The 23,622-nt window shown below is 49.3% G+C and overlaps 1 protein-coding gene across 1 annotated transcript in view; it reads left to right on the top strand.

Annotated features, from left to right (window-relative positions):
• The first annotated feature begins 4,375 nt into the window (after positions 1-4,375).
• The window catches only part of NCS1 (neuronal calcium sensor 1), a 36,241-nt gene continuing 16,994 nt past the window's right edge, over positions 4,376-23,622 (top strand). The window contains exons 1-2 of the mRNA XM_040406474.1: positions 4,376-5,238; positions 19,653-19,677. Of these exons, the coding sequence (XP_040262408.1) occupies positions 5,175-5,238; positions 19,653-19,677 (89 nt within the window). The 5' untranslated portion in view covers positions 4,376-5,174. The remainder of the gene's footprint in view (positions 5,239-19,652; positions 19,678-23,622) is intronic.

Genomic DNA, 23,622 nt, shown 5'->3' with positions numbered 1-23,622 from the left:
GACTGTATTCACCGGTCCTACAGTCATCCTGTCCTCTGAAATGGCTGATAACAGGGAGCAATAGACTGTATTCTCCTGTCCTACAGTCATCCTCTCCCCTGAAATGGCTGATAACAGGGGGCAATAGACTGTATTCTCCTGTCCTACAGTCATCCTGTCCCCTGAAATGGCTGATAACAGGGGGCAATAGATTGTATTCTCCTGTCCTACAGTCATCCTATCCCCTGAAATGGCTGATAACAGGGGGCAATAGACTGTTTTCTCCTGTCCTAGAGTCATCCTCTCCCCTGAAATGGCTGATAACAGGGAGCAATAGACTGTATTCTCCTGTCCTACAGTCATCCTCTCCCCTGAAATGGCTGATAACAGGGGGCAATAGACTGTATTCTCCTGTCCTACAGTCATCCTCTCCCCTTAAATGGCTGATAACAGGGGAGCAATAGACTGTATTCTCCTGTCCTACAGTCATCATCTCCCCTGAAATGGCTGATAACAGGGGTAATAGACTGTATTCTCCTGTCCTACAGTCATCCTCTCCCCTGAAATGGCTGATAATAGGGGGCAATAGACTGTATTCTCCTGTCCTACAGTCATCCTCTCCCCTGAAATGGCTGATAACAGGGGGCAATAGACTGTATTCTCCTGTCCTACAGTCATCCTCTCCCCTGAAATGGCAGATAACAGGGGGCAATAGACTGTATTCTCCTGTCCTACAGTCATCCTCTCCCCTGAAATGGCTGATAACAGGGAGCAACAGATTGTATTCTCCTGTCCTACAGTCATCCTCCCCCCTGAAATGGCTGATAACAGGGAGCAATAGACTGTATTCTCCTGTCCTACAATCACCCTCTCCCCTGAAATGGCTGATAACAGGGGGCAATAGACTGTATTCTCCTGTCCTACAGTCATCCTCTCCCCTGAAATGGCTGATAACAGGGAGCAATAGACTGTATTCTCCTGTCCTACAGTCATCCTCTCCCCTGAAATGGCTGATAACAGGGAGCAATAGACTGTATTCTCCTGTCCTACAGTCATCCTCTCCCCTGAAATGGCTGATAACAGGGAGCAATAGACTGTATTCTCCTGTCCTACAGTCATCCTCTCCCCTGAAATGGCTGATAACAGGGAGCAATAGACTGTATTCTCCTGTCCTACAGTCATCCTCCCCCCTGAAATGGCTGATACCAGGGAGCAATAGACTGTATTCTCCTGTCCTACAGTCATCCTCTCCCCTGAAATGGCTGATAACAGGGAGCAATAGACTGTATTCTCCTGTCCTACAGTCATCCTCTCCCCTGAAATGGCTGATAACAGGGGGCAATAGACTGTATTCTCCTGTCCTACAGTCATCCTCTCCCCTGAAATGGCTGATAACAGGGAGCAATAGACTGTATTCTCCTGTCCTACAGTCATCCTCTCCCCTGAAATGGCTGATAACAGGGGGCAATAGACTGTATTCTCCTGTCCTACAGTCATCCTCTCCCCTGAAATGGCTGATAACAGGGGGCAATAGACTGTATTCTCCTGTCCTACAGTCATCCTCTCCTCTGAAATGGCTGATAATAGGGGGCAATAGACTGTATTCTCCTGTCCTACAGTCATCCTCTCCCCTGAAATGGCTGATAACAGGGGGCAATAGACTGTATTCTCCTGTCCTACAGTCATCCTCTCCTCTGAAATGGCTGATAATAGGGGGCAATAGACTGTATTCTCCTGTCCTACAGTCATCCTCTCCCCTGAAATGGCAGATAACAGGGGGCAATAGACTGTATTCTCCTGTCCTACAGTCATCCTCTCCCCTGAAATGGCTGATAACAAGGGGCAATAGACTGTATTCTCCTGTCCTACAGTCATCCTCTCCCCTGAAATGGCTGATAACAGGGGGCAATAGACTGTATTCTCCGGTCCTACAGTCATCCTGTCCTCTGAAATGGCTGATAACAGGGAGCAATAGACTGTATTCTCCTGTCCTACAGTCATCCTCTCCCCTGAAATGGCTGATAACAGGGGGCAATAGACTGTATTCTCCTGTCCTACAGTCATCCTGTCCCCTGAAATGGCTGATAACAGGGGGCAATAGATTGTATTCTCCTGTCCTTCAGTCATCCTATCCCCTGAAATGGCTGATAACAGGGGGCAATAGACTGTATTCTCCTGTCCTACAGTCATCCTCTCCCCTGAAATGGCTGATAACAGGGAGCAATAGACTGTATTCTCCTGTCCTACAGTCATCCTCTCCCCTGAAATGGCTGATAACAGGGGGCAATAGACTGTATTCTCCGGTCCTACAGTCATCCTGTCCTCTGAAATGGCTGATAACAGGGAGCAATAGACTGTATTCTCCTGTCCTACAGTCATCCTCTCCCCTGAAATGGCTGATAACAGGGGGCAATAGACTGTATTCTCCTGTCCTACAGTCATCCTGTCCCCTGAAATGGCTGATAACAGGGGGCAATAGACTGTATTCTCCTGTCCTACAGTCATCCTATCCCCTGAAATGGCTGATAACAGGGGGCAATAGACTGTTTTCTCCTGTCCTAGAGTCATCCTCTCCCCTGAAATGGCTGATAACAGGGAGCAATAGACTGTATTCTCCTGTCCTACAGTCATCCTCTCCCCTGAAATGGCTGATAACAGGGGGCAATAGACTGTATTCTCCTGTCCTACAGTCATCCTCTCCCCTTAAATGGCTGATAACAGGGGAGCAATAGACTGTATTCTCCTGTCCTACAGTCATCATCTCCCCTGAAATGGCTGATAACAGGGGTAATAGACTGTATTCTCCTGTCCTACAGTCATCCTCTCCCCTGAAATGGCTGATAATAGGGGGCAATAGACTGTATTCTCCTGTCCTACAGTCATCCTCTCCCCTGAAATGGCTGATAACAGGGGGCAATAGACTGTATTCTCCTGTCCTACAGTCATCCTCTCCCCTGAAATGGCAGATAACAGGGGGCAATAGACTGTATTCTCCTGTCCTACAGTCATCCTCTCCCCTGAAATGGCTGATAACAAGGGGCAATAGACTGTATTCTCCTGTCCTACAGTCATCCTCTCCCCTGAAATGGCTGATAACAGGGGGCAATAGACTGTATTCTCCGGTCCTACAGTCATCCTGTCCTCTGAAATGGCTGATAACAGGGAGCAATAGACTGTATTCTCCTGTCCTACAGTCATCCTCTCCCCTGAAATGGCTGATAACAGGGGGCAATAGACTGTATTCTCCTGTCCTACAGTCATCCTGTCCCCTGAAATGGCTGATAACAGGGGGCAATAGATTGTATTCTCCTGTCCTTCAGTCATCCTATCCCCTGAAATGGCTGATAACAGGGGGCAATAGACTGTATTCTCCTGTCCTACAGTCATCCTCTCCCCTGAAATGGCTGATAACAGGGGGCAATAGACTGTATTCTCCTGTCCTACAGTCATCCTCTCCCCTGAAATGGCTGATAACAGGGGGCAATAGACTGTATTCTCCGGTCCTACAGTCATCCTGTCCTCTGAAATGGCTGATAACAGGGAGCAATAGACTGTATTCTCCTGTCCTACAGTCATCCTCTCCCCTGAAATGGCTGATAACAGGGGGCAATAGACTGTATTCTCCTGTCCTACAGTCATCCTGTCCCCTGAAATGGCTGATAACAGGGGGCAATAGATTGTATTCTCCTGTCCTACAGTCATCCTATCCCCTGAAATGGCTGATAACAGGGGGCAATAGACTGTTTTCTCCTGTCCTACAGTCATCCTCTCCCCTGAAATGGCTGATAACAGGGAGCAATAGACTGTATTCTCCTGTCCTACAGTCATCCTCTCCCCTGAAATGGCTGATAACAGGGGGCAATAGACTGTATTCTCCTGTCCTACAGTCATCCTCTCCCCTTAAATGGCTGATAACAGGGGAGCAATAGACTGTATTCTCCTGTCCTACAGTCATCATCTCCCCTGAAATGGCTGATAACAGGGGTAATAGACTGTATTCTCCTGTCCTACAGTCATCCTCTCCCCTGACATGGCTGATAACAGGGGGCAATAGACTGTATTCTCCTGTCCTACAGTCATCCTCTCCCTTGAAATGGCTGATAACAGGGGCAATAGACTGTATTCTCCTGTCCTACAGTCATCCTCTCCCCTGAAATGGCTGATAACAGGGGCAATAGACTGTATTCTCCTGTCCTACAGTCATCCTCTCCCCTGAAATGGCTGATAACAGGGGGCAATAGACAGGATTTTACTGAGACATACGTTTTGTCATGTGTTTATTATTCACAGTCGCTGATACATTGTTTCATGCTCTGTTATACTTGTAACAATTCTCTCTTTCAGCTGCATTGATTTCCGGTCTCTTGATGTGTCTGCCCTGGAGGAGATGGAGGTGCACCCTCGCCCCTGAGGTCAGTGCCCTGGCTTTCACCTTCCTGATGGCTGCACACAGAGGGGCAGTAGCTGAGCCCCCCCTGACAGGGCTGGTAATGAGCTGCTGCTGAGGTTAATGGAGAGACTCAGCAGATAACCGGGGATGAGGACATGAAAGAGAAGTGATTGTGAGAGAACAGAGAGGCGTTATCTGCAAAGGGTGTCAGGAAGAGGGTAGGGACATACAGAGGGGGGAGCAGGGAGCTGCAGCCAGTGAATGAGAGACATAGGAGGAGACTGCAGGGACAGAGCATGGGTAACAGAGTCCAGTAACCAGGGACAACCACACAAGCAGCACAGACACTGCCTGCACAGTAAGCAGCGAAGGAGCATCAAGCAGAGAGGCCACAGTGTGCAGCAAGCAGAGAGGGGAGGCCACAGTGTGCAGCAAGCAGAGGGGGTGCAGAGAGGCTAGAGGCCCAGTGGGCAGGCAGCAGGGGCGGCAGTGTGCAGGCAGCAGAGAGGGAGCAGTGTGCAGGCAGCAGAGAGGGAGAAGTGTGCAGGCTGCAGAGAGGGAGCAGTGTGCAGGCTGCAGAGAGGGAGCAGAGAGGGCGCAGAGGCCGCAGGCAGATCAGGGGCCTCCACCGTTGTCGGCACCGAGGAGAGAGGCGGAAACCTGAGCTGTAGGAGCCACATCTCCCTCCCAGCAGCACACTCCCATACACACACAGACGACTTCGGGGCGGCTGCAGGAAGCGCCTCGTCTGCCCGGGGACATCTGGAGGCTGCGATTCATGAATTAATCATCAGGCTCCGAGACAATGGGCAAATCCAACAGCAAACTGAAGCCGGAGGTGGTGGAGGAGCTGACCAGGAAGACCTACTGTAAGTGCACCCTGGGGGGCTTGTTGTGGGGTCAGATTTGAGGGTGTATAATGAGGGGTTGCAGGGAATCGGAGGTGGGGGCTCTGTGTACAGGGGAGCTGAGGCTTCTGTGCGGGTAGTCATGGGCTACAGTCCTGGGTGTGTGCGGGAGGCGGGCTAGTCACTGACAGGTAACAGAGGTGGTGTGTAATAACCTGATTATAATAACAGGGGCCCCAATGTATAGTCCCCAACACTGTCACATTCATTCTTATGATGTGGAGTCTCCAATGTGGTCTGCAGTTTTTTCAAGATGATGATGAGGGTAGTAGTATCTGTCTATCTTTCCATCCATCTATCACCTGTAGTAATTGAGGCATTTTGTTTGGATCTTGTCCTGATCTTCATGCCCCCCCAGAGGACCCTCATGTCTCCTGTGTGAGGCCTGCAGTCTGGATGTGGAGATTTCCTGTATACTCCAGGCCTAAGAATATCTATGGACGCCTTGTACACAGGCTGCTCTTATTCTGTGTACTGGAGACAATGTAGGATCAGTGCTCAGGGAGCCGCATTGTGCCTCATGCCTCAGTGTGGTCACAGGTACCAGCTACATGGAGCCAATGACTACCATCATACTGACTGCATCGGCCCTGGGACCCTCACCTGCTGAGAATCTGCTCCTCAGGATCTGGGCTGTTTGTGGGCAGCCTGTGAGGTCAGGCCGGAAAATACAACTCGGCTGAGGCCTGCATCCATGGGGCCCTAAATGACTACTTTCTGCATGACCCCGCAGGGGGCCACCTACTGCCACCACCATGATACTAGTCCAGCTGGCAGAATTCCTTACCAAAAAACAATTAGGACCATTTTCTGCAAACTGTAGAAGCCTGACAGACTGTCATGTGCTGTAGAAGGATGACTGTAGGACAGGAGAATACAGTCTATTGCCCTCTGTTATCAGCCATTTCAGGGGAGAGGATGACTGTAGGACAGGAGAATACAGTCTATTGCCCCCTGTTATCAGCCATTTCAGAGGAGAGGATGACTGTAGGACAGGAGAATACAGTCTATTACTCCCTGTTATCAGCCATTTCAGAGGAGAGGATGACTGTAGGACAGGAGAATACAGTCTATTGCCCCCTGTTATCAGCCATTTCAGGGGGGAGGATGACTGTAGGACAGGAGAATACAGTCTATTGCTCCCTGTTATCAGCCATTTCAGGGGAGAGGATGACTGTAGGACAGGAGAATACAGTCTATTGCCCCCTGTTATCAGCCATTTCAGGGGAGAGGATGACTGTAGGACAGGAGAATACAGTCTATTGCTCCATGTTATCAGCCATTTCAGGGGAGAGGATGACTGTAGGACAGGAGAATACAGTCTATTGCTCCATGTTATCAGCCATTTCAGGGGAGAGGATGACTGTAGGACAGGAGAATACAGTCTATTGCCTCCCTGTTATCAGCCATTTCAGGGGAGAGGATGACTGTAGGACAGGAGAATACAGTCTTTTGCCCCCTGTTATCAGCCATTTCAGGGGAGAGGATGACTGTAGTACAGGAGAATACAATCTATTGCCCCCTGTTATCAGCCATTTCAGGGGAGAGGATGACTGTAGGACAGGAGAATACAGTCTATTGCCCTCTGTTATCAGCCATTTCAATGGAGAGGATGACTGTAGGACAGGAGAATACAGTCTATTGCCCCCTGTTATCAGCCATTTCAGGGGAGAGGATGACTGTAGGACAGGAGAATACAGTCTATTGCCCCCTGTTATCAGCCATTTCAGGGGAGAGGATGACTGTAGGACAGGAGAATACAGTCTATTGCCCCCCGTTATCAGCCATTTCAGGGGGGAGGATGACTGTAGGACAGGAGAATACAGTCTATTGCCCCCTGTTATCAGTCATTTCAGGGGAGAGGATGACTGTAGGACAGGAGAATACAGTCTATTGCCCCCTGTTATCAGCCATTTCAGGGGAGAGGATGACTGTAGGACAGGAGAATACAGTCTATTGCCCTCTGTTATCAGCCATTTCAATGGAGAGGATGACTGTAGGACAGGAGAATACAGTCTATTGCCCTCTGTTATCAGCCATTTCAATGGAGAGGATGACTGTAGGACAGGAGAATACAGTCTATTGCCCCCTGTTATCAGCCATTTCAGGGGAGAGGATGACTGTAGGACAGGAGAATACAGTCTATTGCCCCCTGTTATCAGCCATTTCAGGGGAGAGGATGACTGTAGGACAGGAGAATACAGTCTATTGCCCCCTGTTATCAGCCATTTCAGGGGAGATGATGACTGTAGGACAGGAGAATACAGTCTATTGCCCCCTGTTATCAGCCATTTCAGGGGAGAGGATGACTGTAGGACAGGAGAATACAGTCTATTGCCCCCTGTTATCAGCCATTTCAGGGGAGATGATGACTGTAGGACAGGAGAATACAGTCTATTGCTCCCTGTTATCAGCCATGTCAGGGGAGAGGATGACTGTAGGACAGGAGAATACAGTCTATTGCCCCCTGTTATCAGCCATTTCAGGGGAGAGGATGACTGTAGGACAGGAGAATACAGTCTATTGCCCCCTGTTATCAGCCATTTCAGGGGGGAGGATGACTGTAGGACAGGAGAATACAGTCTATTGCTCCCTGTTATCAGCCATTTCAGGGGAGAGGATGACTGTAGGACAGGAGAATACAGTCTATTGCCCCCTGTTATCAGCCATTTCAGGGGAGAGGATGACTGTAGGACAGGAGAATACAGTCTATTGCTCCCTGTTATCAGCCATTTCAGGGGAGAGGATGACTGTAGGACAGGAGAATACAGTCTATTGCTCCCTGTTATCAGCCATTTCAGGGGGGAGGATGACTGTAGGACAGGAGAATACAGTCTATTGCCCCCTGTTATCAGCCATTTCAGGGGAGAGGATGACTGTAGGACAGGAGAATACAGTCTATTGCTCCCTGTTATCAGCCATTTCAGGGGAGAGGATGACTGTAGGACAGGAGAATACAGTCTATTGCTCCCTGTTATCAGCCATTTCAGGGGAGAGGATGACTGTAGGACAGGAGAATACAGTCTATTGCCCCCTGTTATCAGCCATTTCAGGGGAGAGGATGACTGTAGGACAGGAGAATACAGTCTATTGCTCCCTGTTATCAGCCATTTCAGGGGGGAGGATGACTGTAGGACAGGAGAATACAGACTATTGCCCCCTGTTATCAGACATTTCAGGGGAGAGGATGACTGTAGGACAGGAGAATACAGTCTATTGCTTCCTGTTATCAGCCATTTCAGGGGAGATGATGACTGTAGGACAGGAGAATACAATCTATTGCTCCCTGTTATCAGCCATTTCAGGGGAGAGGATGACTGTAGGACAGGAGAATACAGTCTATTGCCCCCTGTTATCAGCCATTTCAGGGGGGAGGATGACTGTAGGACAGGAGAATACAGACTATTGCCCCCTGTTATCAGCCATTTCAGGGGAGAGGATGACTGTAGGACAGGAGAATACAGTCTATTGCCCCCTGTTATCAGCCATTTCAGGGGAGAGGATGACTGTAGGACAGGAGAATACAGTCTATTGCCTCCTGTTATCAGCCATTTCAGGGGAGAGGATGACTGTAGGACAGGAGAATGCAGACTATTGCCCCCTGTTATCAGCCATTTCAGAGGAGAGGATGACTGTAGGACAGGAGAATACAGTCTATTACCCCCTGTTATCAGCCATTTCAGGGGAGAGGATGACTGTAGGACAGGAGAATACAGACTATTGCCCCCTGTTATCAGCCATTTCAGGGGAGATGATGACTGTAGGACAGGAGAATACAATCTATTGCTCCCTGTTATCAGCCATTTCAGGGGAGAGGATGACTGTAGGACAGGAGAATACAGTATATTGCTCCCTGTTATCAGCCATTTCAGAGGAGAGGATGACTGTAGGACAGGAGAATACAATCTATTGCCCCTGTTATCAGCCATTTCAGGGGAGAGGATGACTGTAGGACAGGAGAATACAATCTATTGCTCCCTGTTATCAGCCATTTCAGGGGAGAGGATGACTGTAGGACAGGAGAATACAGTCTACTGCCCCCTGTTATCAGCCATTTCAGCGGAGAGGATGACTGTAGGACAGGAGAATACAATCTATTGCTCCCTGTTATCAGCCATTTCAGGGGAGAGGATGACTGTAGGACAGGAGAATACAATCTATTGCTCCCTGTTATCAGCCATTTCAGGGGAGAGGATGACTGTAGGACAGGAGAATACAGACTATTGCCCCCTGTTATCAGACATTTCAGGCCGGGGAGAGTGTCTAACTGCAGTGTATTTCAATCAGATGAATGACAGTTTGGAAGTCTCCCTGCCCTATGACAACTACTACATGTCGCATATCTCCGTTGCTGAGACCCTTTAGAAAAATTTCTATCCATATGTGACTGGTATCAGCCACTTTTCTTAGGCCTAATTTAGACAGTTGTATTGTTGTATTATAATCCTGGCCTGACAATGGGTCCAATAACCAAACCTAGCAGCATCATATGGGACCATTAGTCCTCATGGGTGGACTGGTCATAGACCCTACAGGGAAATTTCCCATTGGGCCAACGCCCAGAGGGCCATCCGATTGCTTCTTTTAGCCTCCATCCAGGCTCTCAGCATTAATTTGTTTAGGCAGTATATGGTGCTGCACTGTGGTATCTGGTTCTGCTGGGGCGGTATATTGTGCTGCACTGTGGTATCTGGTTCTGCTGGGGCGGTATATTGTGCTGCACTGTGGTATCTGGTTCTGCTGGGGCGGTATATTGTGCTGCACTGTGGTATCTGGTTCTGCTGGGGCGGTATATTGTGCTGCACTGTGGTATCTGGTTCTGCTGGGGCGGTATATTGTGCTGCATTGTGGTATCTGGTTCTGCTGGGGCGGTATATTGTGCTGCACTGTGGTATCTGGTTCTGCTGGGGCGGTATATTGTACTGCACTGTGGTATCTGGTTCTGCTGGGGGCGGTATATTGTGCTGCACTGTGGTATCTGGTTCTGCTGGGGCGGTATATTGTGCTGCACTGTGGTATCAGGTTCTGCTGGGGCGGTATATTGTGCTGCACTGTGGTATCAGGTTCTGCTGGGGCGGTATATTGTGCTGCACTGTGGTATCAGGTTCTGCTGGGGCGGTATATTGTGCTGCACTGTGGTATCAGGTTCTGCTGGGGCGGTATATTGTACTGCACTGTGGTATCTGGTTCTGCTGGGGCGGTATATTGTGCTGCACTGTGGTATCTGGTTCTGCTGGGGCGGTATATTGTGCTGCACTGTGGTATCTGGTTCTGCTGGGGCGGTATATTGTGCTGCACTGTGGTATCAGGTTCTGCTGGGGCGATATATTGTGCTGCACTGTGGTATCAGGTTCTGCTGGGGCGGTATATTGTGCTGCACTGTGGTATCAGGTTCTGCTGGGGCGGTATATATTGTGCTGCACTGTGGTATCAGGTTCTGCTGGGGCGGTATATATTGTGCTGCACTGTGGTATCAGGTTCTGCTGGGGCGGTATATATTGTGCTGCACTGTGGTATCTGGTTCTGCTGGGGCGGTATATATTGTGCTGCACTGTGGTATCAGGTTCTGCTGGGGCGGTATATATTGTGCTGCACTGTGGTATCTGGTTCTGCTGGGGCGGTATATATTGTGCTGCACTGTGGTACTGCTTGTGCCCTGGCTATATCTGTTGCCTCGACTTCTGTCAGTTTGGATCCCGCCTACAACATGGGGCCACTTTTAGTTTTTTTTCAGGGCCACGTTAAGTTCCCAGTCCGCCCCTGATAGTCCTGGTGTGAGTCGGATTAGCAGCTGTAATGTGGACGCTAATATTGGCCGTCTGAATTGGCTCTTATAACGCTCGCGCAGTATGGCGGTATTATTGTCATTTAAGGTAAATCCTGATATTAGAATGGATTGTGTTCATCCATACTTTTATCATCAGATGTGGCGCCGGACGTGTGCGTTTATGGGTGACGCCTGTCAGTAAATTCATCAGCAGCAAACCTGAACTACAAGTCCCAGAAATCACCATAAATAAGATCCCGCTAGCCTTAATCACCGCCATATATTGGATCTTTTTGCCGAATGACGCTACTAATTTCAAAGGGAGATGACTTTGTTCCCGGAAATGCTCGAATCTGACACATTGGCGCATTTTCCTGTGCTTCTTTGGGTTTTCATGGAGATAATGGGACGCCAAAAACAGGAGGTTTCCATGGCAACGAGGTGTGAACGCCCAGGCAGCAGAACGTCAGATCCAGAAAATCGCCTCCATCACGTTCCGTTCTGCTGGATTCTACCTTGTAAAGCTGGAGCGAGCTGCAATCTTCGTCATTGACCCCCAGGGCCTCACGGGGTTAATATGCTATATTCATATCATAAGCATCTGTTTGGCGTCATCGCGAAGCTGCGCCCCTTTCTGCGTGTGTGCGTGAGCACAGGGGGCTGCGCTGGGTGCTCCTCCGTCCCAGCTGGTGACTCGCAACGCAGGTTTAACACTCTGGAATACAATGGAAGTACCCCAGCGTTGTTTCTGCAGCTATGGTACTGCAGCTGTTGTGAAACTACAACTCCCAGCATGCTCCATTTGTTCCAAGCAAGTGTGAATGCTGGGAGATGTAGTTTAGCAGCAGCTGCAGTGCTGACGCCCCTTTTGGTGTCGGGGAAATTAGATTGCAGGCTCCTGCGGTGCAGAGTTGGTCCAGGTAGCCGCTCCTGTCGGGGGGAGGCCGGTGCGGCTGTACCACGCGGGGTTGTGTTATATCCAGCCGCTGTGTAATGACCACTGCAGACATTCGTGGTCCTTGAGCGTCCTGCAGGGATCGGCCGCTGCCTCGTGTAAAGGACGGGGTGACCGGGAGACCAGACGCACGGCTGTCAGGGTGACGACTAATATGGCGGCATTTTCAGCTCCCGCTCAGGTGGTAAATCCGCCTGCTCCCATAGAGCTGCATGGGAGTACAACTCCCATTCTGTTGCAGACCTGTATGCTGGGTGTTATCAATGGCCGTGGCTTCAGAGGTGAATTGGGGAGGGGGTCAAATACTTTTAACCTGGCGCGCTGCCCCTCCATTAGATGCTCCATCTCCTGGCGCAGTTAATGAGCGACTCTGGTGATCCAGTTCTATATCTTCTGCCGGATGTCTCCGGATGGGAAGAAGATGAAGGTTCTCAGGTCTGCGCTGTGTGAACAAGGCCGCAGGGGAGACTAAACTTAAAGGGGTGTCCCAGAACTTTGCATTTTTGTTTCCTGAAACGGCGCCACTCTTGTCTGTGGGCAGCGTGGGGTATTGCAGCTCATCCCTGTCCGAGTGGGACTGTGCTGCAGGACCAGATACGACCTAAGGTGGTCATAATGCAGACCCTTTATCTTCTGATCTCTTTAACACTCGTCACCAGGAGGACGATGTCGCTCAGGGGTGGCCCCGCTGTAGTGGCCGCCTGCCGCTGCTTGCATCGCCTTTTCTCCATTCTTTAGTCGAGTTCACACTGTGCAGTTCTGACGCAGTTATTTCTCATAATGCGTCTGAACCTTCGGGGAGGGTTCCCAGGTTCTTCATCTGGAGCCCCGTCCTGTATGGTGGTGATTTCACGCGGTTTCTCCTGCGTCACGTACATATAAAGTCTCTCCCAGACGCATTTACATTTTCCACCTCATTATCGCCTCCTCTCGTGTTTAATAAGTCGTCATTTTTGGCGTCTCTCACCTTCGCTCATCCCCCCCATTATCCAGTCAGAACCAGGAACTCTTGGATAAGATTTCTATTTTAAGGCTATTTGGTCATGGAAGGTAAGACATGTGATATTAGGCAATAATGTTCACAGCAGCACAGAGGATTTCAGGAGAGGAGTGTGCTGAGAGTTACACAGTGGGAGGAGCAGGGTCCCAGCAGCACAGAGGATTTCAGGAGAGGAGTGTGCTGAGAGTTACACAGTGGGAGGAGCAGGGTCCCAGCAGCACAGAGGATTTCAGGAGAGGAGTGTGGGGGTCACTGACCAGGAGAGGGCTGCAGGGGGGCACAGATGACGCACTGTATAGCAGGGTTTCTTATTTGTAGTCGCCTCCTGGCGGAGAGTGAAGTGCGCTCTAGTGATCTCTTCTCTGTTGTCTCTTCTACTATTGGGAATAAGAACAGTTTCTTGGAAATTGCTTCTGTGAAATTGCTTCTCTCTTCCCATATGAGACTGTGCCCCCCCCCCCCCCCCCCCCCCACGGCTCCGTCGCGATCACCCCGGCATCCATTCCACAGCTCTATCACCCACGATATGTGTCTATCACCCACCATCCTCCTCCTCTCTATTACCCCTCCCCCCAGCTACATCACCCTCCATCTTTCCCTGTTTATCTTCTCATTGTCAGTAATGATGGGGGTCGCTCTCCCAGCCGCCCCTCTCTTTATGTCCTGTGTATCTGGAAAGGAAAGCTCATCGTCCGCACTTACCTTACCGGCGCCATCGTCACTCTGATATCTGTAGGTTCTGACCCGACAGCTCCTGGAAGGAGACGCCAGAACCACAGTCTGAGTGCAATTAGTGTCCACATAATACGACCACACAGTGCTGATATAACAGTGCCATATAGTGCCGTATAGTACCATATAGTGCTGATATAACGGTGCCGTATAGTGTCCACATAATACGACCACACAGTGCTGATATAACAGTGCCGTATAGTGTCCACATAATACGACCACACAGTGCTGATATAACAGTGCCGTATAGTGTCCACATAATACTACCACACAGTGCTGATATAACAGTGCCGTATAGTGCCCAACTAATGGTACCACACAGTGCTGATATAACAGTGCCGTATAGTGCCCAACTAATGGTACCACACAGTGCTGATATAACAGTGCCGTATAGTGCCCAACTAATGGTACCACACAGTGCTGATATAACAGTGCTGTATAGTGCCCAACTAATGGTACCACACAGTGCTGATATAACAGTGCTGTATAGTGCCCAACTAATGGTACCACACAGTGCTGATATAACAGTGCCGTATAGTGCCCAACTAATGGTACCACACAGTGCTGATATAACAGTGCCGTATAGTGCCCAACTAATGGTACCACACAGTGCTGATATAACAGTGCCATATAGTGCCCAACTAATGGTACCACACAGTGCTGATATAACAGTGCTATATAGTGCCCAACTAATGGTACCACACAGTGCTGATATAACAGTGCCGTATAGTGCCCAACTAATGGTACCACACAGTGCTGATATAACAGTGCCATATAGTGCCCAACTAATGGTACCACACAGTGCTGATATAACAGTGCCGTATAGTGCCCAACTAATGGTACCACACAGTGCTGATATAACAGTGCCATATAGTGCCCAACTAATGGTACCACACAGTGCTGATATAACAGTGCCGTATAGTGCCCAACTAATGGTACCACACAGTGCTGATATATCAGTGCCGTATAGTGCCCAACTAATGGTACCACACAGTGCTGATATATCAGTGCCGTATAGTGCCCAACTAATGGTACCACACAGTGCTGATATATCAGTGCCGTATAGTGCCCAACTAATGGTACCACACAGTGCTGATATAACAGTGCCGTATAGTGCCCAACTAATGGTACCACACAGTGCTGATATAACAGTGCCGTATAGTGCCCAACTAATACTACCACACAGTGCTGATATAACAGTGCCATATAGTGCCCAACTAATGGTACCACACAGTGCTGATATAACAGTGCCGTATAGTGTCCACATAATACTACCACACAGTGCTGATAGCAGTACTATACAGTGTGACCGAGAATCTCCACGAACCCCAGAACTATAAACTGAATTTTGGGGACCCTGTAGAGTCCTGGTAACGTCAGTACCAGCCCCCCATTACTGCTGTGCCCCCTCCTCACACGTGAGGTGTTCCTGGTGCCAGGCCTTCTCTTCCTCGCAGACCCTCATGTCGCTTTCTCTGCGCTCTCTATTTGTGACCTCCACCTGCAGTGCGGTAATTGCTAATTGCTCAGAGATGTCTCACGCCTGGGCTGTCGTCTGTGGGGACGCGGGGGGCTAAATCCTGTCACCTGGCCGGCAGTGTCTGGGGGGGTTCTAGGTTCACATGCAATCACTGCAGCAGCCCCAGGGTATATTCACATGCAGAAATCACAGTACACGATGGGAGATGTAGTGCACACAAGCCTATGATGTGAAATGTATCACACATGGTAAGCTGAGATACACCCTGCCAGTATCACATGATGTGGATGTTGTGATTTGTAGTTCTCTAGGGCAGTATCACACATGGTAAGCTTAGATACACCCTGCCAGTATCACATGATGTGGATGTTGTGATTTGTAGTTCTCTAGGGCAGTATCACACATGGTAAGCTTAGATACACCCTGCCAGTATCACATGATGTGGATGTTGTGGTTCTCTAGGGCAGTATCACACATGGTAAGCTTAGATACACCCTGCCAGTATCACATGATGTGGATGTTGTGGTTCTCTAGGGCAGTATCACACATGACAAGCTTAGATACACCCTGCCAGTATCACATGATGTGGATGTTGTGATTTGTGGTTCTCTAGGGCAGTATCACACATGACAAGCTTAGATACACCCTGCCAGTATCACATGATGTGGATGTTGTGATTCTCTAGGGCAGTATCGCACATGACAAGCTTAGATACACCCTGCCAGTATCACATGATGTGGATGTTGTGATTTGTGGTTCTCTAGGGCAGTATCACACATGACAAGCTTAGATACACCCTGCCAGTATCACATGATGTGGATGTTGTGATTCTCTAGGGCAGTATCCCACATGACAAGCTTAGATACACCCTGCCAGTATCACATGATGTGGATGTTGTGATTTGTGGTTCTCTAGGGCAGTATCACACATGACAAGCTTAGATACACCCTGCCAGTATCACATGATGTGGATGTTGTGATTTGTGGTTCTCTAGGGCAGTATCACACATGACAAGCTTAGATACACCCTGCCAGTATCACATGGTGTGGATGTTGTGATTTGTGGTTCTCTACACTGCCATAGCATTAAGTGACTGGGATGTAGTGCGACATGGTTCTCTGGGACTGTATCACACATAAGCTTAGATACCCGGGCTCTGCGGTGTGTCCGGTGTCTGCGTTCAGCCGTATTCCCTGGATGTGACACTAAGCAGACGGATCAGCGAGGATTACGAGGGACCTTTGTATCGACCAAAATAGGATTCTATCCTCAAAACTGTCAGGGAATGAGATGTTAGCACAGAACAAGGCGGGTGAAGGACCAGGAGTCAAGACTGTTCCACTAGTGACCTCATACCAGCAAAAGTACTGTCAACCTACCACAGGACCAGCACACTCCGCACCTGAAATACTCTGTGCTGCTGGGACCCTGCTCCTTCCACTATGTAGCTCTCAGCCTATGATCTCCACAAGATCAGCACACTCCTCTCCTGAAATCCTCTGTGCTGCTGGGACCCTGCTCCTTCCACTATGTAACTCTCAGCCTGTGATCTCCACAAAATCAGCACACTCCTCTCCTGAAATCCTCTGTGCTGCTGGGGACCCTGCTCCTTCCACTATGTAACTCTCAGTCTGTGACCTCCACAAGATCAGCACACTCCTCTCCTGAAATCCTCTGTGCTGCTGGGGACCCTGCTCCTTCCACTATGTAACTCTCAGTCTGTGACCTCCACAAGATCAGCACACTCCTCTCCTGAAATCCTCTGTGCTGCTGGGGACCCTGCTCCTTCCATTATGTAACTCTCAGCCTCTGACCTCCACAAGATCAGCACACTCCTCTCCTGAAATCCTCTGTGCTGCTGGGGACCCTGCTCCTTCCATTATGTAACTCTCAGCCTCTGACCTCCACAAGATCAGCACACTCCTCTCCTGAAATCCTCTGTGCTGCTCTGGCACAGTCCCGGTTGCTTTAGGCACCTTTACATGACATTGCTGAGGGCGGTCCGCTCATGGATGGAATCGTCCTTCCGTGTCCTTGTGTTGTCAGCATCCATTCACATCTGTCCTTCGATGACCGGTGTGATACGACTTCACATCTCCTTCCTGCGCCCCGGGGCTCCTTGTTTACATCTTGGGGGGCAGCCGACCGTTCAGCCCCATCTGTTCATCGGAATATAGTAATGAGCTCATATTTCACTGTCACTTCTGTCTCTTATTTCTCTCTAAACGTGCTGCCTCCAGTGGTAGAAATGGAGCGCCCCTTTAAGAAGTCCGGCATGGTTCTAATAATGGGGTAATAAGGGGGGTCATGTGACATGGAGTCCATGGCACCTCAGAGACAGAAGTGGCAGACTGCATCACATGATCCTTTTCATATCATCTGATTGGCTGAGAAGGATCATGTGATGTACAAAACTTCTGAGCAGCGCTCTCCTTCCATGTAGGCGTCTGTTCACACAGGGGTGAGCTGTGCTGAGGGAGAGCGGCTTCACCACAGACGACCTGCGTGTCATGTAAATCCCCCAGATGATCGAGATCAGAGATGGCGACGCGGTTCAGGCTGGGCTAATCGCAGGGTATGGGGGCAGAGCCATCTGTAACTGGTCTGTACTGGGGGGTTCTGTGGAGTAACTGGTCTGTACTGGGGGGTTCTGCGGAGTAACTGGTCTGTACTGGGGGGGTTCTGCGGAGTAACTGGTCTGTACTGGGGGGGTCTGCGGAGTAACTGGTCTGTACTGGGGGGGTCTGCAGAGTAACTGGTCTGTACGGCAGGGTTCTGCGGAGTAACTGGTCTGTACTGGGGGGCTTCTGTGGAGTAACTGGTCTGTACCGGGGGCTTCTGTGGAGTAACTGGTCTGTACCGGGGGCTTCTGTGGAGTAACTGGTCTGTACTGGGGGGGTCTGCGGAGTAACTGGTCTGTACTGGAGGGTCTGCGGAGTAACTGGTCTGTACGGGGGGGTTCTGTGAAGTAACTGGTCTGTACGGGGGGGGTTCTGTGGAGTAACTGGTCTGTACGGGGGGGGGGGGTTCTGTGGAGTAACTGGTCTGTACGGGGGGGGGGGTCTGTGGAGTAACTGGTCTGTACGGGGGGGGGGGTTCTGTGGAGTAACTGGTCTGTACGGGGGGGTTCTGTGGAGTAACTGGTCTGTACGGGGGGGGGGTTCTGTGGAGTAACTGGTCTGTAGGGGGGGGGGTTCTGTGGAGTAACTGGTCTGTACGGGGGGGGGGTCTGTGGAGTAACTGGTCTGTACGGGGGGGGGGGGGTTCTGTGGAGTAACTGGTCTGTACGGGGGGGGGGGGGGTTCTGTGGAGTAACTGGTCTGTACGGGGGGGGGGGGTTCTGTGGAGTAACTGGTCTGTACGGGGGGGTTCTGTGGAGTAACTGGTCTGTACGGGGGGGTTCTGTGGAGTAACTGGTCTGTACGGGGGGGTTCTGTGGAGTAACTGGTCTGTACTGTAGGGTTCTGTTGAGTAACTGGTCTGTACTGGGGGGTTCTGTGGAGTAACTGGTCTGTACGGGGGGGTTCTGTGGAGTAACTGGTCTGTACTGTAGGGTTCTGTTGAGTAACTGGTCTGTACTGGGGGGTCTGTGGAGACACTGGTCTGTACTGGGGGTCCGGGGCTCCTCCACATTATAGGTACACAGTGAGCTGGCTGCGCACCCCTCCAGACCAAGCTCAGTCTCTCACTTGGGGCTTTGATTTATAATAGAGCAGTGGTCCCCGGTCTGTAGACCTCCAGCTGTTGCAAAACTACTACTCCCAGCAGTCAGAGGCCTTTGAGTTGTAACGCAGCACTTGTCTGCAACCTGTGGCTCAACAGCTGTTGCAAAACTACTACTCCCAGCAACTTTAGACTTTTGAATTATGTCATGATTTTCAACCGTTGTAAAACTACAATTCTCAGCATCCTTAAACTTCAGAATTATTACTGTGGTTTCTTTAGCTTTTGCAAAACGACAGCTCCCAGTGGTTTGTCTCCTGAGTTTTAATAAAGCAGTGATGTCCAACCTGTGGTTCTCCAGCTGATGTAGAACTACAACTCCTAGCAAGCCCCGATAGACTCTGGCTGTCAGGACCTGCTAGGAGTTGTAGTTTTGCAGTAGCTGGAGTGTACAAGAAGCCAGCGGTGAATGATTTGTCGGCGCTGTGCCCGGCAGAGCGCGAGACTGATGTGAATTTTATCACTACGTTAAGTCATAATGCGGTGGATGCTGGGAGTTCGTGAGCCGCTGCCCGGACGCTGAGAGTTTCCCTTCCTTGGATTCAGATGATCCATGTTTCTGTAATTTTTCTTTTCCGGAAAGCTTTGTGATTCATTGATAAAACCTTCATGGGGTGTTGATGATTAATCCGTCTGCTCCCTGGGAGGTCTGCGGTGGGGGGGGGGGTCGGTGCAGAGGAGCTTGCAGTCTAATCCTATTCATCTCCTTGTCTTGCAGTTACAGAGAAGGAAGTGCAGCAGTGGTAAGTCCGTTTATTTTCCTTGCATGCATAAACTTTGATGCACACGTAAAGCACTCATGAAATGAAGTAGTCACGGCTCCTCCCCGCGCTGAGCTCCGCCCACTTACCGTATGTAGCACAGTGGGTGTGAAATCCTACCTGTTCGGACAGGTCCGTAGACTGGTTGGCCCCTCTAGGTGAGCCGTAATTTTACCTTCATGGCGATGAGCACATGGTGTCGCCTCTCCTGACATTATGTGACTAGGAGATGACTCTGCTGTTCCTCTGTTATTCCTACAAGAACTTTAGAATGAATTGTTAACTGGGTTTATCATTTCGGGGGGTGTCCCTGCATAGTGTGACTCTGTCCAATCTGTGCTGCTGGTTGCAGGCTGTGCAGGGACACGCCCCAAACTGGAAACGCCCAGTTGGCAATAAATTCATAAAATTCTAATAGGAACAACAGAGAAACAGCACAACGCAAAGTCGTATGAAAAGATACGTTATGCCATGGAGAATGCAAGATCTTTACTTGCTTTCAGTGACTGGTGGTCATCTGTTTACAAACCTGTACAGACCTAAAAATTCTCACAGCTGAGGGTTTGTTACAATGGTATCCAGTCTAGACAATTCTCTGTGCACTCAACATCCTGGTCTCCACATTGTTACATTTTATGAATATTGTGGCGCTATATAAATACATTTTATTATTATTATTATTATTATTATTATTTTATCTGCACTGACACACTGTAACAGATTCTCCCTTGCAGAAATTTCGGCAATGTGAATAGATCCTTACTGTGCATTGAACTCTTTCTCTTCTCGTGTATCTTGCCGTGTACCTGTGTGGGCAGTGCGTGTTCATATCACTTTCAGGCTTCTGCATATAAACTACATGTTCTGATTCACTGACAGCAAGTAGGGATGTTAAAGGGCTATGGTTCAGGCAATTTTTTATTATTGCATATTACTCATTTTGGCCTAAAATGTTTTATTTTTTTTCAATTGGTCTTTAATAAAACTTTTCAAGTGTTTTCAGCCTATTTGCAGAGTATCTTGCTGTCAGTTTCACAATGAATCCATTAGGTTGCTGTTCTGATGGCTGGATGTATAGTCCTTGTCTCTGAACTCATGACAGCTTGCTAACATTCATTTAAGCCACACTCCTGTCAGTTTGATAAAAATGTATCTCTAAGTGTTTATGAGAGGTCAGGAATTCGGAGATAAGGGCTAACGGATTCAGTGTACAACTGAAAGCAATAATACTCCATAGATAGGCTGAAACTTGACCCTGTCAGGAGATCAGGGGTAAGGGCTATACATGGAGCCGTCAAAACAGCAACCTGATGGTCCAGTGTGGAAGTGAAAGGCTGAAACTTAACCCTGTCAGGAGTTCAGGGGTAAGGGCTATACATGGAGCCGTCAGAGCAGCAACCTGATGGTCCAGTGTGGAAGTGAAAGGCTGAAACTTAACCCTGTCAGGAGATCAGGGGTAAGGGCTATACATGGAGCCGTCAGAGCAGCAACCTGATGGTCCAGTGTGGAAGTGAAAGGCTGAAACTTGACCCTGTCAGGAGTTCAGGGGTAAGGGCTATACATGGAGCCGTCAGAGCAGCAACCTGATGGTCCAGTGTGGAAGTGAAAGGCTGAAACTTAACCCTGTCAGGAGATCAGGGGTAAGGGCTATACATGGAGCCGTCAGAGCAGCAACCTGATGGTCCAGTGTGGAAGTGAAAGGCTGAAACTTGACCCTGTCAGGAGATCAGGGGTAAGGGCTATACATGGAGCCGTCAAAACAGCAACCTGATGGTCCAGTGTGGAAGTGAAAGGCTGAAACTTAACCCTGTCAGGAGTTCAGGGGTAAGGGCTATACATGGAGGCGTCAGAGCAGCAATCTGATGGCTCAGTGTGGAACTTAGGCTGGGTTCACACTTGAGCGTTTTACAGCGCGTTCAAACGCGCTGTAAAATGCTCAACACATGAAAACCAATGCTTCCCTATGGCCCTGGTTCTCACTTGAGCGTTTTACAGCGCGTTTGAACGCGCTGAAAAACGCCCTACGCTCAAACAAGTTCTTGAGCTTCTTTGGGGCGTTTTGACGCGCGTTTGTGGCCATAGGACACTGCAGTCAATCACACAAACGTGCGTCAAACGCGCGTTTACTATTGCAAAAAACGTGCATAAAAACGCGCGACAAAAACGCGCATATCAAATACGCTCAGGTCTGAACCCAGCCTTAAGGCAAGATACTCCATAGATAGGCTGAAACTTAACCCTGTCAGGAGAGAATCTAGTGTGCATGCCCGGCCACCACCCCATAAATCCCAACAGGACAGGTCGGGGTCTGCAGCTCTAACCCCTGACTACACATCATTGGTGGAAGAATTTTCTTCACATTTTATGCAGAATTTTTATAGACTTTTTTTAATTTTGTTTATAAACATAACATTTTTGTTACATTGATCTAAAATGTAACTAATCTCATCGTCCGCCCCTCCCCCGGAGGCTGCAGAGTCACACAGGCCAATGTGCAAAAAAATGGGTAAAACTTGGGAGCCCCGCAGAGCGCAGGCGTGAGCTCAGTAATTGAATGCAGCCGTCCGTGTCCTGGGAGGGGGAGGCATCATTCCCTGCGACCGGCGGCCATTCCCAGAGGAGGAATATTCTGTGGGATGTGGAGACATGCACTTATCAAATATTAATTCTTCCGAGCTGTATTTAACCGACATTGTGCGGTGCAATCTATATTTATAATGGAATTGGGAAATGACTGAAATAAAAAAATTTATAATGATATTTTTTCATTTTTACATTGTGCTTTTGTATCAGCAGAAGACACGATATAAGTGCTTAAAGGGACGCTGCAACCAGAACTAATTGTATTCATAAAGGGCGGGGCAGGCAAATGCCAAATTGATGATGTCATGCTCCGCCCCCTCAAACAGAACATAGTGCATTAGTTTTGCCTGACGCGTTTCTTTAAATTTCCTCTTTGTCCTAAAACCTAAAAACCAGGCAGAGATTTCCAGAGACCCCGCTGTATGACGGCCATATGAAAAGCGACGTATTGGGCGGGGCTCTGACAACCTCGGGGTTCCACGTGACTACCCCTTATGATCAGCGTTTTTGCAGGGAATCTCCTGCTGTATAATTACATTCCCCTCACGGGTCCCTGAGGATCCAGTCCCTGGATGATGTCTCACGATGGTGTGAAATGACGGACTGCGACCAGCAGGCTAGACGGTAAATTGCTGCGAAGCTGCCGAGTTCCCATGACAACTAGAGACCTCATGGCCGTCTCCCTGACCTGTGCCTGTTCCTCCAGTGCAAAAACGATGATGTCTGCGGCTCCGACATAATAACAGCCTTGCCTCTGCTATGTCATTATACTCTTTAGCGTCGTCTATTTCAGGGTCTGCTTCGTGTAATTACAGCGCCAGGAAAATGAGAGCGCGCTGGATACAGCGTCATATAATGTCAGCGCGGCCGCTCTAAACTGGGCACATCCTGTGTTTTTCATCTTCATTTCCCCCTCTATGAGCAGATCGGCCTGAAACTCCCTGCTGCTCAAAGAACGCAAACGGAGATTCACTCGCGCTGCGTCCATCTGCCGACTACGTGTATCTGCCGGGGAGCGAGAGGAGGCGCCTGCCACATCAGTGCTGAGATATAAACACCAGCCATAGCCCATATCACTGTATATAGCTGCACATATATAATTATATACAGGAGATGCCCAGGTTATACCAGCTGCACATATATAATTATATACAGGAGATGCCCAGGTTATACCAGCTGCACATATATAATTATATACAGGAGATGCCCAGGTTATACCAGCTGTACATATATAATTATATACAGGAGATGCCCAGGTTATACCAGCTGTACATATATAACTATATACAGGAGATGCCCAGGTTATACCAGCTGCACATATATAACTATATACAGGAGATGCCC

This window comes from Bufo bufo, chromosome 8, assembly GCF_905171765.1.
Source record: "Bufo bufo chromosome 8, aBufBuf1.1, whole genome shotgun sequence".
NCBI lineage: Eukaryota > Metazoa > Chordata > Amphibia > Anura > Bufonidae > Bufo > Bufo bufo.
The sequence above is the reverse complement of the archived record's forward strand: the minus strand, read 5'-3'. Positions and strand labels throughout refer to the sequence as shown.